Genomic DNA, 14,909 nt, shown 5'->3' with positions numbered 1-14,909 from the left:
CATATTGACTCTACCTCTGCTTTGCATAGACTCCAGAACTGTGCTTCAATCCAGCAAGAGTTAGTCCATGTTGCATCAATCAAAACTTCAGTGAAATATCTTTTTCAGGACCATAACCAGCCAAGATGCCTGGCAGGGTTGATGAAGTGATAGAGCTGCTGCGCCGTATTTCCAAGGAGAAGGGAATGAAAGCTGCTGTGAAACACTCCGGTCGAGCAGCACTGGTGGTGGGTGCAATGGCACTCCTCGGGGGCTTGATGGGAGGCCCACCTGGTATCGCTGTAGGTAAGTGTGCTTTGATTTAGGAGTAAGAAGCGTGGTTAACTCCCTGAGTGAAGAAACTAGTGAGTCTATGTAGTAGGTACAAGCAGGTAAAAGGATGTGTAGTGGCAGGATTTCATGCAACTGAGCTGTTTCAAGATGGCATTGAGTATTTTAGCTGTTCAGAAGGGTGCTGTTAAGTAGGTGTGCATCAAAAGGCATGTGTAGGTGTTTCCTATCAGGGTGACAGTAACCTTGTTGATTTAAACTCCTTTGTTGAGAATGGAAAGTCATACACAGAGCAGAAGTTTAGGTATTGACTCCTCTGAAGGCCATGGAATGAGCTATTAGAAGTTTGTTTGCTTTAGTTGGGTAGAGTGCTGGTTCCCATATGCTGAGGCGTACCAGTGTCAATAGTGTAGCACAATCCTGAGAGCAAGCTGACAGCTTGTTATTGGGAGCTCTGCTCCGGCACTGCAGTAAGGGAGTGGAAATGAGGGGTGAGGCAGTGGCAGGAGCATGAGAGACAGTGGTAGCAGTTGTGGTGGTTGAAGAAGAGCAGCAAAACAATGTTTTATTTCTGTATTTTAAAGCTACCTGCTGTCCGTTTGTTGGTGAACTTTCTTCCCCCATCTGGGAAACTTTCTAAAAATTACAAAAAGGCCAGAGTCACAAAAGTCGCATGTGCATCAGCCCTTGAATAGTCTTTGCTCTTGTGAGCACTTCCATAAATTTAAAGGGCTTATTGGTATTGGAGTAAGTGGCAGTCTCTGGGCAGCATTATAAATTGCGTGAGTTACTGTTGAAAAGCATTGTTCTGTAAGTTTGGTAGCCCTTTGAAAGAGAATGTCAGCGTAGGGCCATGACACCGACTTTCTGTTGTTACTGGTCGTAATCACATCAGCCATGCGGGATCCTTCATCTTGATGACCTGCAACCACACTTCTTACCGGAGCATTTCTTGGTCAGCTGGGGTGGGGTGTTGATTTGGTAGGTGAAAGGTTGAATGTGCCTGAATAACCCCACAAAGTTGATGGTCTTAATCTCTGTTAGCTACCTTCTGAGGTGTGGACTTCATGGGTGCAGTGGGAAGGTGCTATTTGGGGCTTGGCAGAAACAGAAAGCTCTGATCATTCTGGGAATCTATAGTAAGAGATGACATGTTAATGGCCACTGGTAAGGCAGTTGTCAGTGCTTGTTTTTTCCATGGAGAGGGATTTAGATGATAATAGAGCGTATTTTAAAAAGACGGCTGCCTAAAGGATGCTGTTTTGCTTCTGAATTATAGCTTGAAACTGTTAGCTTCGATTGTGTGGAGTTCTTTTGTGATTGTTGTTGATGTAAAAATGCTTTTTGGTGCTTTGAACGTCATGTGTAAACCTTGTTGAAAGTAAACGTGCCCGTCCATGCAACTCTGCACAGATTTCTTATACAGGTGGGAATGCCTCTGAATAGAAATTCAGGTTTTACCATCATTTGCTAGAGGGTAACATCTCTCTCTGTTTTCTAGGAGGAGCACTTGGTGGATTACTTGGTGCCTGGATGAAGAGTGGACAGTTCAGGCCAGTCCCTCAGATATTATTGGAATTGCCTCCTACTGAGAAGAAGAAACTCTATGATGAAGCAATGGATATACTCAAGCACTTAGACTGGACTGATGTCGTTCAGCTGACTACTCTCGTAATGGGAAATGCGAGTCTGCAGCAGAAGTTGGCAGGAGTGGTGACGAATTACCTCTCCAGAGAGCTAAGAGCAGTGATACAGTATGGAAAATAAACCTTTCCAGATCAGGTTTTTACACTGTAATGAATTCTACTCTGACAATTGTGATTCTTCAACATAGTAATTATTAGTTATAATTATTAATTATGAAGTTAGGCAAATCTAAGTATCTTTTTCATTTTTTTGTTTGTTGTTTGTAAAACTAGTCTTTTGTATTTTCCTGTTATGTAATTATGACCTGCCATGTAATTTTGAATTAATGTGCACCGGAATTTAGTTCAAAATCACTGAAGGGGGACTTACACTTCTCAAATGGTAATGTAGCACACGGTTTAAAAAAAAAAAAAAGTCATTGTATTTTATTTAGGAGATGTAAAGCATTTCTACAAACAGGATTACATTTCTTCTGTAACGGCCTGTAGGTGTCAAAGTAGCTAAGGAACGCTGAAGAATTTTATCTTTTGAGTCCTGAAAAGTACTTCTACTGTGAATTCAAAAATTTCAAGCCTTTCTTTATTTTTTTGAGATTTTTTCTTGAGTATTCCTTTCTGTAAGAAGTGAAGCCAATACCTAAACAGACAAAGCAACAGGAAACTACTGTACACAATTAGTTGTTCCTGGTGTCCTAGAACGGGAAGGTATGGCAAGAAGACTATTAAAAGAGGGGGGAGGGAAATCTGCCATTTTTATACTATCTCTAGAATTAGCTTGTCATATTAGCATCAGTTTCCCACCTGGATCTGAACATCTGCTCCTCTGTTTTCATTAAAATATTCCTAAGAAGCATCATAATGGCTCTGTTTTGCTTTAGAGTAAATGAACTCTTTAAAACTGGGCACTTAATACCTTAGCCAGTAGTTCACCATTTGTTTAAAGGCACTTGAGAAACAAGTTTGTAAATAGAAATATGTGCAGATGTACATTTTTTTTTTTTTTTTAATGTTGGAACAAGTGAAACTGCTCTGATAGTTTTGTTTTTCCCCTAAAACAAAGATTTCTCTGTGTGTTTCTCTGAGGTTTATCAAAGTTGGATTTTCAGTGGGGAAGCTTTTAACTCAAAAGTTGCTGTTGTATACATTTGATTAATTTACTTCTGTAGGTATATGTTGCCATTGGTAAATACAGTTTATTTTCCTGCCTGGAGTGCAGGGCAATAATTCTTATCATTTGAAAACACTTTTTCAGTGAAGTGGAAGACGGAAGCAAATGGTAAGTGGGAACTTCTTACCTTCTTGTAGTAGTTTCATAATACAAACCTGAAATCAGTGTGGTTTTTTTTTTTTTTCAGTTTAATTGACAGCTTGCACACACTGCAATTGGCTTTTTAAGGCTTCACATGCTCTAAAATACTATTTTTATGAAGGCTGATATTTGCAATTTTGTGATTAATTCACAAATTAAGTTTGCTCTTTCTAAAATAACACCCTGCTAACGGCAGCAGATGACTGAATGATACACTAAGAGAGAGAGACCAGCCCTCTTGCAGTTGGCAGTTTGAACACAGACATGAGAAAATTTAACATCCAAATGTGAAGTAAGCTGTAGAAAAGATGTTGGTTTCAATGAATTTAGTAGTAGCCACTATTTCAACAGATCACCAGCAGATTACACTGTGGATTCAGAAGACATCAGGATAGTGGCTTTCATTTTATATAGGTATTCATAAATTGGGTCCCAGAATTCAGGTACAGAATTAATTTGTATGGCTCATGCCAGTGTCATAGCCATGAAATGGAGCTTACATTATGTGAATACCAGTCCTGCTCTGTCCAATGTTACTCTGTTCCTGGGGTATTCTTTCAAATGCTTTTTATTAGACACTTAGAAATGTTAAACTGTTTTTAATCACAAACTTTCAGCCTTCACTGTAGTGTATAGGGATTATGAGCTATAAGTGTATGAAGAGAAACCTAGACTAAGTTGTTTGGAATTTTGTTGGGGGCCAGTCTAGCTTATGTTAAACCTTACTGCCACGGAGCTCTTGAGGAGCTTCATACTCTGTGCTACAGAGTAACATGCTCTTAGCCATTATAAATTTAATTTACACATGTTTTCAGGTGACTTGAAGTAGAGTCAGAAAGAAGTGATTGAATTGTTTGTTCTCTGTATCACTATTTAATTGGTTTAATGTACATGGAACTCCTTGGAAGGTGGCAGCTACCTATTTTCAGAGGGGTAGGAATAGGTTTGCAGCAAGATTTGCAGTTTGGTCTGAAATACTTTTCACTGCTCGTAATAGAAGAAGAAAAGAATGCAGCTCAGCTGTTTATCTCAAGTGAGTTTGGATGTACAAGAAGTAGTAAATAACCACCTGTAGTTAAGGAGACCTCCTTGAGCTGGAGGACCGGGACGGTGGGGATGACAAACTCCCAACCGACCCTGAACGTGTGCGGGATTTGCTACTCCACCTGGATCCCTACAAGTCCATGGGTCCAGATGGGATTCATCCCCGGGTGCTGAAAGAGCTGGCGGACGTCATCGCGGAACCTCTCTCAATTATTTTTCAACGATCCTGGGAATTTGGAGAGGTCCCGGTAGACTGGAAGCTGGCAAATGTTGTGCCGATTTTCAAGAAGGGTCAGAAAGAAGACCCTAGCAAATACAGGCCTGTCAGTCTCACGTCAGTGCCTGGTAAAATCATGGAGAAGATGGTCCTCGAACTTATTGAGGCGCACCTGGGGGACAAAGCAGTCATTGGTCCCAGCCAGCATGGGTTTGTGAAGGGTAGGTCCTGCCTAACTGACCTGATTTCCTTTTATGATAAGATCACCCGTATGGTGGACCAAGGGAAACCAGCTGATGTGATTTTTTTGGACTTCAGCAAGGCTTTTGACATGGTTTCCCATAGGATCCTACTGGACAAAATGTCCACCATACAGCTAAATAAAAACATCATACGATGGGTGAGCAATTGGCTAACGGGCAGGGCCCAAAGGGTTATGGTGAATGGGGCTGTGTCAGGCTGGCGGGCGGTCACCAGTGGGGTCCCTCAAGGCTCCATTTTAGGGCTGGTACTTTTCAATATTTTTATAAACGATCTGGATGTAGGAATAGAAGGTATTTTGAGCAAGTTTGCCGATGACACCAAACTTGGAGGAGTTGTGGACTCTGTTGAGGGTGGAAAGGCCTTGCAGAGGGATCTGGATAGGTTGGAGAGCTGGGCGATCACCAACCGCATGAAGTTCAATAAGAGCAAGTGCCGGGTCCTGCACCTGGGACGGGGAAACCCTGGCTGCACGTACAGACTGGGCGATGAGACGCTGGAGAGCAGCCTAGAAGAGAGGGATCTGGGGGTCGTGGTAGACAGCAAGTTGAATATGAGCCAGCAGTGTGCCCTGGCAGCCAGGAGGGCCAACCGTGTCCTGGGGTGCATCAAGCACGGCATCGCTAGTAGGTCGAGGGAGGTGATTGTCCCGCTCTACTCTGCGCTGGTGCGGCCTCACCTCGAGTACTGTGTGCAGTTCTGGGCACCACAGTATAAAAAGGACATGAAACTGTTGGAGAGTGTCCAGAGGAGGGCTACGAAGATGGTGAAAGGCCTGGAGGGGAAGACGTACGAGGAACGGCTGAGGGCATTGGGCCTGTTCAGCCTGGAGAAGAGGAGGCTGAGGGGAGACCTCATCGCAGTCTACAACTTCCTCGTAAGGGGGTGTCGAGAGGCAGGAGACCTTTTCTCCATTAACATCAGCGACAGGACCCGTGGGAACGGGGTTAAGCTGAGGCAGGGGAAGTTTAGGCTTGACATCAGGAGGAAGTTCTTCACAGAGAGAGTGGTTGCACACTGGAACAGGCTCCCCAGGGAAGTGGTCACTGCACCGAGCCTGACTGAATTTAAGAAGAGATTGGACTGTGCACTTAGTCACATGGTCTGAACTTTTGGGTAGACCTGTGCGGTGTCAAGAGTTGGACTTGATGATCCTTAAGGGTCCCTTCCAACTCAGGATATTCTATGATTCTATGATTCTATGATACGTAGCTACTGTGGGAGAATAAGCATGGGAACCCACAACATTCAGTGTTTTTATTTTAACAATTTATGGCAGTTCATGCTGTTGAATGCTGCAGAAAGATCAAATTCGTCCATATTTCTCTGACTGCAGACTCAGGCTATAGTGTCCAGGTCACCACAGTATTTGCATCTTCGCGTTACTGGGGTATTTGGGCAAGTTAAAAGAACTATTCAGCAAATTTGATCATCTGAGGAAAAGACCTGTGTGAGAATGTGTTAATATCAATCTGCTAGTGTTCTTCGGTACTTGTGTGGCTGTCCACCACTGCATCCCTTGTCATTATTGGAAACAGCCACAGGCAGGGGATGACATCCTCTGAAATCCATTGCAGCTGTATAATGTCCAGGCTAAGTGTAGGACAGAGGCATCACTGAGGAAACAAGGTAAAGCAGTGCCAGCAGTTTCAGGAAGCAGCTGAGTCACTATAGGTAGATGTACATATTTATATAACAAATCCACCTGTGATGCTGGTTATTAACCTGGTTTGGTTGTAGATATGACAGAATCAAGCTAGATTTTTCACTGGCAGATGCTGTATTTTTAGGTAATTTTTTTCCCCTGGTCTTTTTTTAGTTATCTGGTTTAAAAATAGAAAGCAAGCATAATTATCAAGTGTTACGTTAGCAAACAGAGGGAATTTTTATTTATATGCTTTATTTAAAAGCAATCCTGAATTCCAACATAGATTAGCCATTGAGATATGCCATCTAGTGGCAATTAGCTTAATTCTCAAATTTGCTTGTCTCTGCTGCCTCTATTTTTTTCTATAAAAAGTGGGGATATGTTTTTTTTCCATTAGTCTCTTAAATCCTTGGCTTCGGTGAATTTGCATTAGATCACAAATATCAGCCCAGCTATGACTAGAATTCAAGTACATTCCCTGATTAAGTTTTTTTCTTTTTTAGTGGTATTTATCTCATGTGAGCTATGACTGCCTGAAGTTTACTGCGGCTGTGTGTCACTTTTCATTACAATGAGAAAATGCCCAATCAGCAAGAGGAGGGCAATTCTGCCCTTATGAATACTGAAGGACAAGTGGATTTTATGAGCTGAGCACCAGCCAGTTTGGAAAGAATGAGTGACCACTGGTGAGTTGACAAGCCAGGTAAAGCCACCGGCTCTGCCTGGGCGCCACTGCCTTAGGAACAGTGCTTACTACTCACATATGGCTGGCTGGCCCATGCTTAATTGCTGTTCATGTGGGTCCTGCTCCCCTCTGGGCTTCAAAGCTATTATCATCAAGTTGGAAAGACTTAGGTTATAAGCAGTATTAAGTCATTTCTTGGTGAAGTTTACCAGCCACATCTCATATTCTTTGTTAACCGGCCTCTGTTCCTGACAGCTTTTGTTTTGTGTAAGCCTAGTTTTCACAGCTCATGTTTTTGTTAAGTCAGTGCTTCATAGATTTCCATTGCAAGTCAAGTATTTTCTATGAAATCCAAATAAGTTACAAAAAATGTAGAGATACTAAAGACTGGGCAGTTTCTGAGAACCCTATGAAATTTCTGTGCTGCTGCATTGCCAAGTCAGTCATCCAACAGGAAGAGCAGTATTAGAAAGCTGTGTGACACAAAGCCTCCCTCAGCTGAACGCTGCTTTGGGAGAGGCTTCTGGTACAGCACTACCATGCATCTGTTTGAGAGGCTTGTGCATGATTTTCTCTTTGAGCCTTATATAATTGTTCACTCAAGATTCCAGCATCTTTGCCAGATTTGTTAGAAGTGTTCAGTTTGTTCCTCTAGAAAGTCACATAAAAGTCACTGACAGTATTTGTGTTCATGCAGCAAAAGACCAAAACTCATGCTTCTTTTATAGCTAAAATCAAAATTGGTTCAAACAGACAAGTTTAATAAACAGTGATGACAGGAGCAAGGAGAATGACAGGCATCAACTTTTCACATCAGAGAACTGCTTAAACAAATCCTTTTTTTTTTTTTTAACTTTTTAACTGTGAACTGATTTGTATATTATTTGGTTAATAGTGTACACACAATGCAACCTGTTTATTACCCTACTATTACCTAATTAACAAAATATATATATATATATATCTCCTCCATGTCAAAGGTAGGTAAATCATTAAAACATTGGTCTATGCTACGTGCACTACTGAAATTTTAGTTCAGTTGGCCTTTGCTTTGCAGGCCAATCTTCTGTTAGTAATTTTAGCAGCTGGCGAGCGCGTTCATGATGGCAGGACGATGCTGTTGCATAGCAATGTTCTCAAAATTCCAGCTTTGCATGTACCAGTGGTGAAGAGAAACTGGACGTTGTGTTAGGTTAAGTGAGGCCCAAGAGCACCCTTGCCCTTGGCAAGCTTAAGGAGCATTTGGCTGTGAGAATTCTGTCCTTGCTAGTCACTGTCAGGGTGCAGACTTTCTGGAGGGTCTTGTTCCCAACTGCATCTGAGACTTCTAAGGTCAGTCCTCTCGAATTCTCCTTTCCATGAGGAGAACTAGACTCAGACCTTCAGCTAAGGACAGGGAACAGGGTGCTAGAATGGTGCACCATGGTGGCATTCTGTGCTGGCTGTGGCATTGGCGAATTATCATCATATCATATATAGAATGGCTCAGGTTGGAAGGGACCTTAAAGATCATCTAGTTCCAACCCCCTGCCATAGTGTTCTGCAGGGTGTTTGCCTTGCCAGCTGAGGAGGGTGTGCTGGCTCGGAGAGTTTGTCTTTGTCACATCGGTTCTCACCTCTTCCCCTAGCATGCAAGGTAACACAAATCAGCATTATGTTGGCACTTTTTGCAGGTCATGTCCCTGTTCTTCGAGGACTGCAAACCAGTGGCTGTAAAGGGCTTTGCTGGTGAAGAGCAGTCACAACCCTGAGTCTTCATGAGCTGCTGACAATAGGGGGTGCTGTGTAGCTGTCTTTGTAGGGTTTCTTTCTTTCCAGGGACAAAAACAGTATTTGGGTTTCCTCTAGGTGCAGGCTGGTTCTCTTCCCTCCCTGCCTGTGCTGCAAATGCCTTCTCACCTTGAGAACGATTGTTTTGGAGACAAGTTTTGCTGATCAACTTCTGGCAGTTTAAAGAAGCTGATTGATCTGCTGCAGCAAGAATTCTCTGGGTGACTTGGGCAGTCACTTAGCTCCCCCCAGTGACCTGCTTTTAGGTGGGATGGCAATGACAATGCCAAGTTACTGGTGGAGAGCTGTGCAAGGTGACAATTATGTCAGCATTGTGTTGTTATGATTTGATCATTTCATGCAATATTGTTTGAGATATTTCCAGTTGTGTGGTGTGTGATACTGTCCACTATAACTTGATTATATGCCACTGTACCCTGGCAGAACTGCATTCCCCTTTTATAGCTTGCACTTTATAGCTCCTGTCATATGTGTTTCAGTGCACCAGGTGAGTATGAATTAGTGCTATCCACTCCTCCTGTTAACATTCATCTCACTTTTAGAGAGGAAAGTTTGTGGTCCAGAGGGCTTGGGTGTGCTCGGATAGCTCTTCTTTGGAAGTGAAATTCTGCTCAGTACACATAGTGTAAAAAGCTCCCAAGACTCAGTGTGTTCCAATTTCTTTCAGACAACAGCTATTTGACGATTGCAACACAGTGACTAGATGGTGATGGTTAGAATGCCTTTTTCCTTTTTGGTTGTTTTATAGAAAATTAGTGTTATAAAACTAAGTAATAGATCTCATGGAAGGGAAAGGTGATTCTATTATTCAAAGTCACTAAGCAAATTGATTTTATACAGTCATACTCCCATGATGTATCTTTTCAAATAGTCTGACCAGGATTGCTTCTGTATGACATGAAGGACAAATCAAATCTTCATCTTCCAGCTTCTTCTTGACTGCCAATGATGAATTAACTTTTGGGCTAATCTTTTATCTCCCTTAAGATATCTTTTATAAACTTTTACTATTGTTTTACTGTTAGCCTTTCTGTTATCCCGTTAGCCCACTGGGTTAACAGAAGGAATGGCATGTGTGATTTGCTGCCACCTCTGACATTCTCTTTATGTCAGAGTGCAGGGTTTTCTGTTAGCAAGAAGTCTGTGCTGTGGTCTTATTGAAGGGGGATCTTCTGGGCTCAATGGAAACAGCACACCCTTCAACTTGATGAAATGGCACCTCTTCTAATCAATACAGGCTTCTTTTTTAATTGATGTTTCAGTGTTTTCACACACACCTATTTCCAGTCATACACCATTTATACCAATTTCAGTTAAAAATATGCAATTTCATGTGGAAATACACTTCCTTCCTTTTTTTCCCCAGTACTGCAGCAGCTTCAGCAGTGATAACTGGGGAAATATGGCCAGGTTCACAGGGTTTATCCTGTGACGATGCATTGGTATGTTGGTATAACCTATTGAGCTCTGTCTACACTAGCAGTTTAGCAGCAACAACGCAACTAGGAGATGACTACTGGTAATGTAAAAGGAACGCATATTTTTCCCCCAGAGTAAACGCTCTTATGGAGAAAGCACTAGCTTCTTAGAAAGGCTGATGTTGCTTGACCAGCTGATATATAACTCAAGACTAATTGAATAGCAGACTTTCAGCAGGGTTAGAAAGCTTTAAAAAATAATAATATTTTTTAAAAAAAGAGCTTTGTATTGCAGTGAACTAAAGTTATTAGCCCCTAACTAAAACATGAAGTTTCATCTTTACCTTTCTACAGATCACAGAAATATCTATGTATTTTTCAGGCTGTGGAAAAATGGAGAGAAGCAATAAGAAAATGGAGAAGAAAACAGAGAGAAGGAATACCAAGCGAATAATTTATGGCAAGAATTAGGACAAAGAGGAGATGCCTGGCAGATTTGTAAACTACAATCTACTAGTTATATTTGAATGGGGCTGTTTGGTTGTTCTCCTGAAGCCATACGCAAGGCTGTATAAACATGGTAATGGCTTGAGACTAAGATAATATGCTGTAGAATCAGATGGAAACTTCTTTCATTGCTATTATTTGCTCCTCCCTGTTCAGTCTTCTGGATTCATCCTCTGGTCTGTATTGTGGTTTCAATTGCATTTTCACTACCTATGACCAGCAGAAGTTGGCAGGAGTGGTGATGAATTACCTCTCCAGAGAGCTAAGAGCAGAGATACAGTATGGAGAATAAACCTTTCCAGATCAGGTTTTTACACTGTAATGAATTCTACTCTGACAACTGTGATTCTTCAACATAGTAATTATTAGTTATAATTATTAATTATGAAGTTAGACAAATCTAAGTATCTTTTTCTTTTTTTTATTTATTTTTTCTTTTGTGTGTGTGTGTGTGTGTGTGTGAAACTAGTCTTTTGTATCTTCCTGTTATGTAATTATGACCTGCCATGTAATTTTGAATTACTGTGCACTGGGATTGATTTCAAAATCACCGAAGGGCACATTACACTTCTCTTGAGGTAATGTAGCACTAGGTAAAATTCATTTAAAAAACAAACAAACAAACGCAAATTTCATTTCAAATGTCGTTATATGTTATTTAGAAATTGTAATGCTCTTTATGGAAATGGTTTAAATTTCTTCTGTGAATGGCCCTTAAGTAGCTAAGGCATGCTGAAGAATTTTATCTTTTGAGTTATCTTTTATTTATCTTTTGAGTACAAAGGAGTTATGAGAAAGTACTTCTACTCTGAATTCAAAAATCTCAGGCCTTTCTTTATTCTTTGAAATATTTTTTTGAGCATTCCTTTCTGTAAGAAATGAAGCCAATACCTAAAGGAACTTAAAGGAACAGGAAATGGAACTGTACAAAATTAGTTGTTTCTGGTGTCCTAGGGAAGACATAGCAAGACTGTTTAAAGGGGGAGGGGGAAGGGAAGGAGAGAAAGCAAATCAGAGAATCATTAAGGTTGGAAAAGACCTTCAAGATCATCTGGCCCAACCATCTCCCTGCCACCAATATCACTCACTAAACCACGTTCCTTATCACCACGTCCAACCTTTCCTTAAACACTCCCAGGGACGGTGACACCACCACCTCCCTGGACAACCTATTCCAATGTCTGACCACTCCTTCCGCTACTCCTTCTTCTGTTTTCCAACCTCAACCTCCGCTGGTGCAGCTTGAGGCCATTCCCTCTACTCCTATTGCGAGTTACCTATGAGAAGAAGTCAACCCCCAGCTCCCTACAACTTCCTTTCAGGCGGTTGTAGAGAGCAATGAGGTCTCTCCTGAGCCTCCTCCAGACTAAGCAACCCCAGTTCCCTCAGTTGCTCCTCACAGGACTTGTGTTCCAGATCCTTCACCAGCTTTGTAGCCCTTCTCTGGACATGTTCCAGGACCTTGATGTCCTTCTTGCAGTGAGGGGCCCAAAACTGAACACAGAACCTGAGGTGCAGCCTCACCAGAGCAGAGTACAGGGGGCTGATCACCTCTCAGGTCCTACTGGTTAACTTATTCCTGATACAAGCCAGGATGCTGGTGGCTTTCTTGGCCACCTCATACAGCCTTGAGAGGCTCCTGTGGCCCTGCAGCGCTCTCTTAGGACCTTCTGGAAGACTGGCAGGGCCTTGCAGTGTCCTCTAGTACCCCCTGAAGGCCTTGCAGGCCTCCCCAGTGCTTTCTGCAGTCCCATTCAGTGCCCCGTGCTGTGCCCCAGTGCCCCCTGCAGGCCTCCCAGCACTCCCAGTTTCCCAGTTTCCTGGAGGCCTGCCAGTGCACTCCGCTGCATCCTGGCTGCCCTCAGAGCCTCCTATTGCACCCTTGGGGGCTCCCCCAGCCCCTTGCTGTAGTCTACTGGAGGCCTCGAAGGGCTCTCTAGGGCACCCTGGAGGCCTCCCAAGGCACCGCAGATTGCTCTAACGGCAGCAAGAGGCCTTGCGCGGCTCTTTCCAGTGTCCTCTAAGATGCCCTGAAGGCCTTCCAGTGCTCACTGTGTGCCTCCCATCAATCTCCAGTCCACCCTAGAGACCGTCTGTGTCTCGCAGGAGTACACAGTGCACTCTAGTTCCCCCTAAAAGCCTCTCAGTGGCCCCTAGTGTCCTCTAGGGTGCCCTAGAGGCCCCCCCGTACAGCCTTCAGGCCTCTGATGGCCCCCAGTGCGCTCTAGTGTCTCCTGCAGGCCTCCCAGGGTTTCCAAGTGCCCTCTATCACATCCAACTTCTTCCCAGCCCACAGCCAGTTTCCTTTAGGATACCCTTAGAGGCCACCCAGTTCTCCCCAGTGCACCCTACATTCTTTCAGGGCCTCCCAGTAGAGTCTGGCACACCCTGAAATCTTCCCAGTGGCCCTCGGTGTGCTCTAATGCCCCCTGGAGATCTCTCAGGGCTCTCTAGTGTGCTCTAGGGAACATGCAAGGCTACCCAGGGTCCCCCAGAGAGCTCCAGTACAAGCTAGAGGCCTCACAGGGCTCCCTGCTGTCCTCCATATGAAATAAATGCCTCCCAGTTCACACTGGAGGCCTCCAGTGGCCCTCTGCTCCACTCCAGATCTTCCACAGGTCTACCAGGGCCACCCAGTGCACTCCAGCTCCCTCTGACTATCTTCCAGTGACCCCTAGTGCACTCTAGAATGCTCTAGAGGCTTTCCAGTGTACCCTTGAGGCCTCCTGTGGCCCTCTAGTGCTCTCTAGAACCTTCTGGAGGCCTAAAGAGCCTCCTTACCCTAATTATGGCTCTAACCCAACAACAGCCCCACTTAAGGCTCACACGAAATAGTGCTCACAACGGAAGCCTTTTGGTAGACCTCCACTTCCTTTGTCAGTCTTTACACAACCCCACTCACAACAGCACTCTGCACTTTCTCTCTTTCTGACCCTAACCCTTACCCTAATTATGACCCTAATCGAATCTGTTTCTGCTGGTTTCCATAAAAGGGGATTGCTTGCTTTTTCACAGCTATTCTCTCCAGGAACCTGTATATAAAAATATTTGTTCTATAACCACATTTAACAGTCTTGCATTGCCTGGCAGACATTTGTGTGCTGGAGGCTTTCTTCAGTTTCTGAAGTTTAACTCTATAGGAGCTTGTGCGGCTGCTGAGTCTAATCCTTCCTTCAGTCTTTTTTGTCCCCAGCCCAGGCCCTGTGGGACTTGGACTGTTGTCAGTGGCTGTAGCACATCCCACTTGAGTAAAGGTCAAAGATTAGCTTTCACATTGTACCACTAATGATAACTAGCAATGAGGATACTAAGGAGCTCTCTTGTAGTGTTTTACGTCTTCAAAGTGCTCTAGTGATACTAATTAATCTGCCAAGTAGCCTTATGACAAAGGTATTTTTCTGTGTGTATTTAACTGTACTATATTGTTATGCAATAAAACAAAACAGGATGGCGTCTTCAGATTGGATTCAGGAAATCAATTAAGCAGCTATTCTTTGCTTATATCCTTGACACCCCAACAACTGAGTCAACTCCAAAGCTGTCCTATTTCTTTTGGTTAGTTTTGGCACAACTTGGGGAACCTCAAATATTCATGCAAAGCAGCACAATGCCAAGTGTTTAACAAAGTAGTTCCAGTGTTTTGCAGTAGCTCATTTCCATTGATGCACACCCATCTCTTAACACTGTCTGGCAGATGTGGTTCCAGTGCCACTGGAACCTAAGTTAAACCTGGGCACTCTGCTATGCTGAATTGAAGAGCTCCATTTTGTGTGCTAATGGTGCTTTGTTGTACTTAAAAGAATTGTGTGTGTACTGGTCACAACAGAAACCAAGGTCACGCTGTGTGCTGGTGCTGTGCTGACCTGTGCAGTAAGAGTGCACAAGCTCTATTTTAACTGCAGGATTTCAGTGCCTTTCTGCACAGATAAATCATATGCTCCAAGTACTCCAGTGTCTGCTACCTCCTGTCTGCGTCTACTGCTAGCATGAACTCGAGTGACTGATCAGTAGAATGGTCAGTAGAATAAATATTAATCGAAGAAAGATAACCTTGATTATATAGCCATAATGCTGATCTCTGAAAGACCTATTTCCACTCAGGAAAGAGCTTGA

At 43.2% G+C, this 14,909-nt stretch overlaps 1 protein-coding gene across 6 annotated transcripts in view; it reads left to right on the top strand.

Moving 5' to 3' along the window:
• LOC137861856 (protein C19orf12 homolog) overlaps positions 1-3,138 on the top strand; it is a 33,513-nt gene extending 30,375 nt beyond the window's left edge. For 5 of the 6 annotated variants that reach the window (XM_068693415.1, XM_068693416.1, XM_068693419.1 and 2 more), the window contains 2 exons: positions 109-285; positions 1,772-3,138. In XM_068693415.1, coding sequence (XP_068549516.1) covers positions 126-285; positions 1,772-2,037 — 426 coding nt within the window. In that variant the 5' untranslated portion in view covers positions 109-125 and the 3' untranslated portion in view covers positions 2,038-3,138. The remainder of the gene's footprint in view (positions 1-108; positions 286-1,771) is intronic. The other variant, XM_068693420.1, reaches the window with a different exon arrangement.
• Positions 3,139-14,909: the final 11,771 nt, after the last annotated feature.

The sequence above is a fragment of the Anas acuta genome, chromosome 10, assembly GCF_963932015.1.
Source record: "Anas acuta chromosome 10, bAnaAcu1.1, whole genome shotgun sequence".
NCBI classification, from domain to species: Eukaryota; Metazoa; Chordata; class Aves; order Anseriformes; family Anatidae; genus Anas; species Anas acuta.
Note: the sequence above shows the minus strand (reverse complement) of the source record. Positions and strands in the feature narration are given on the sequence as shown.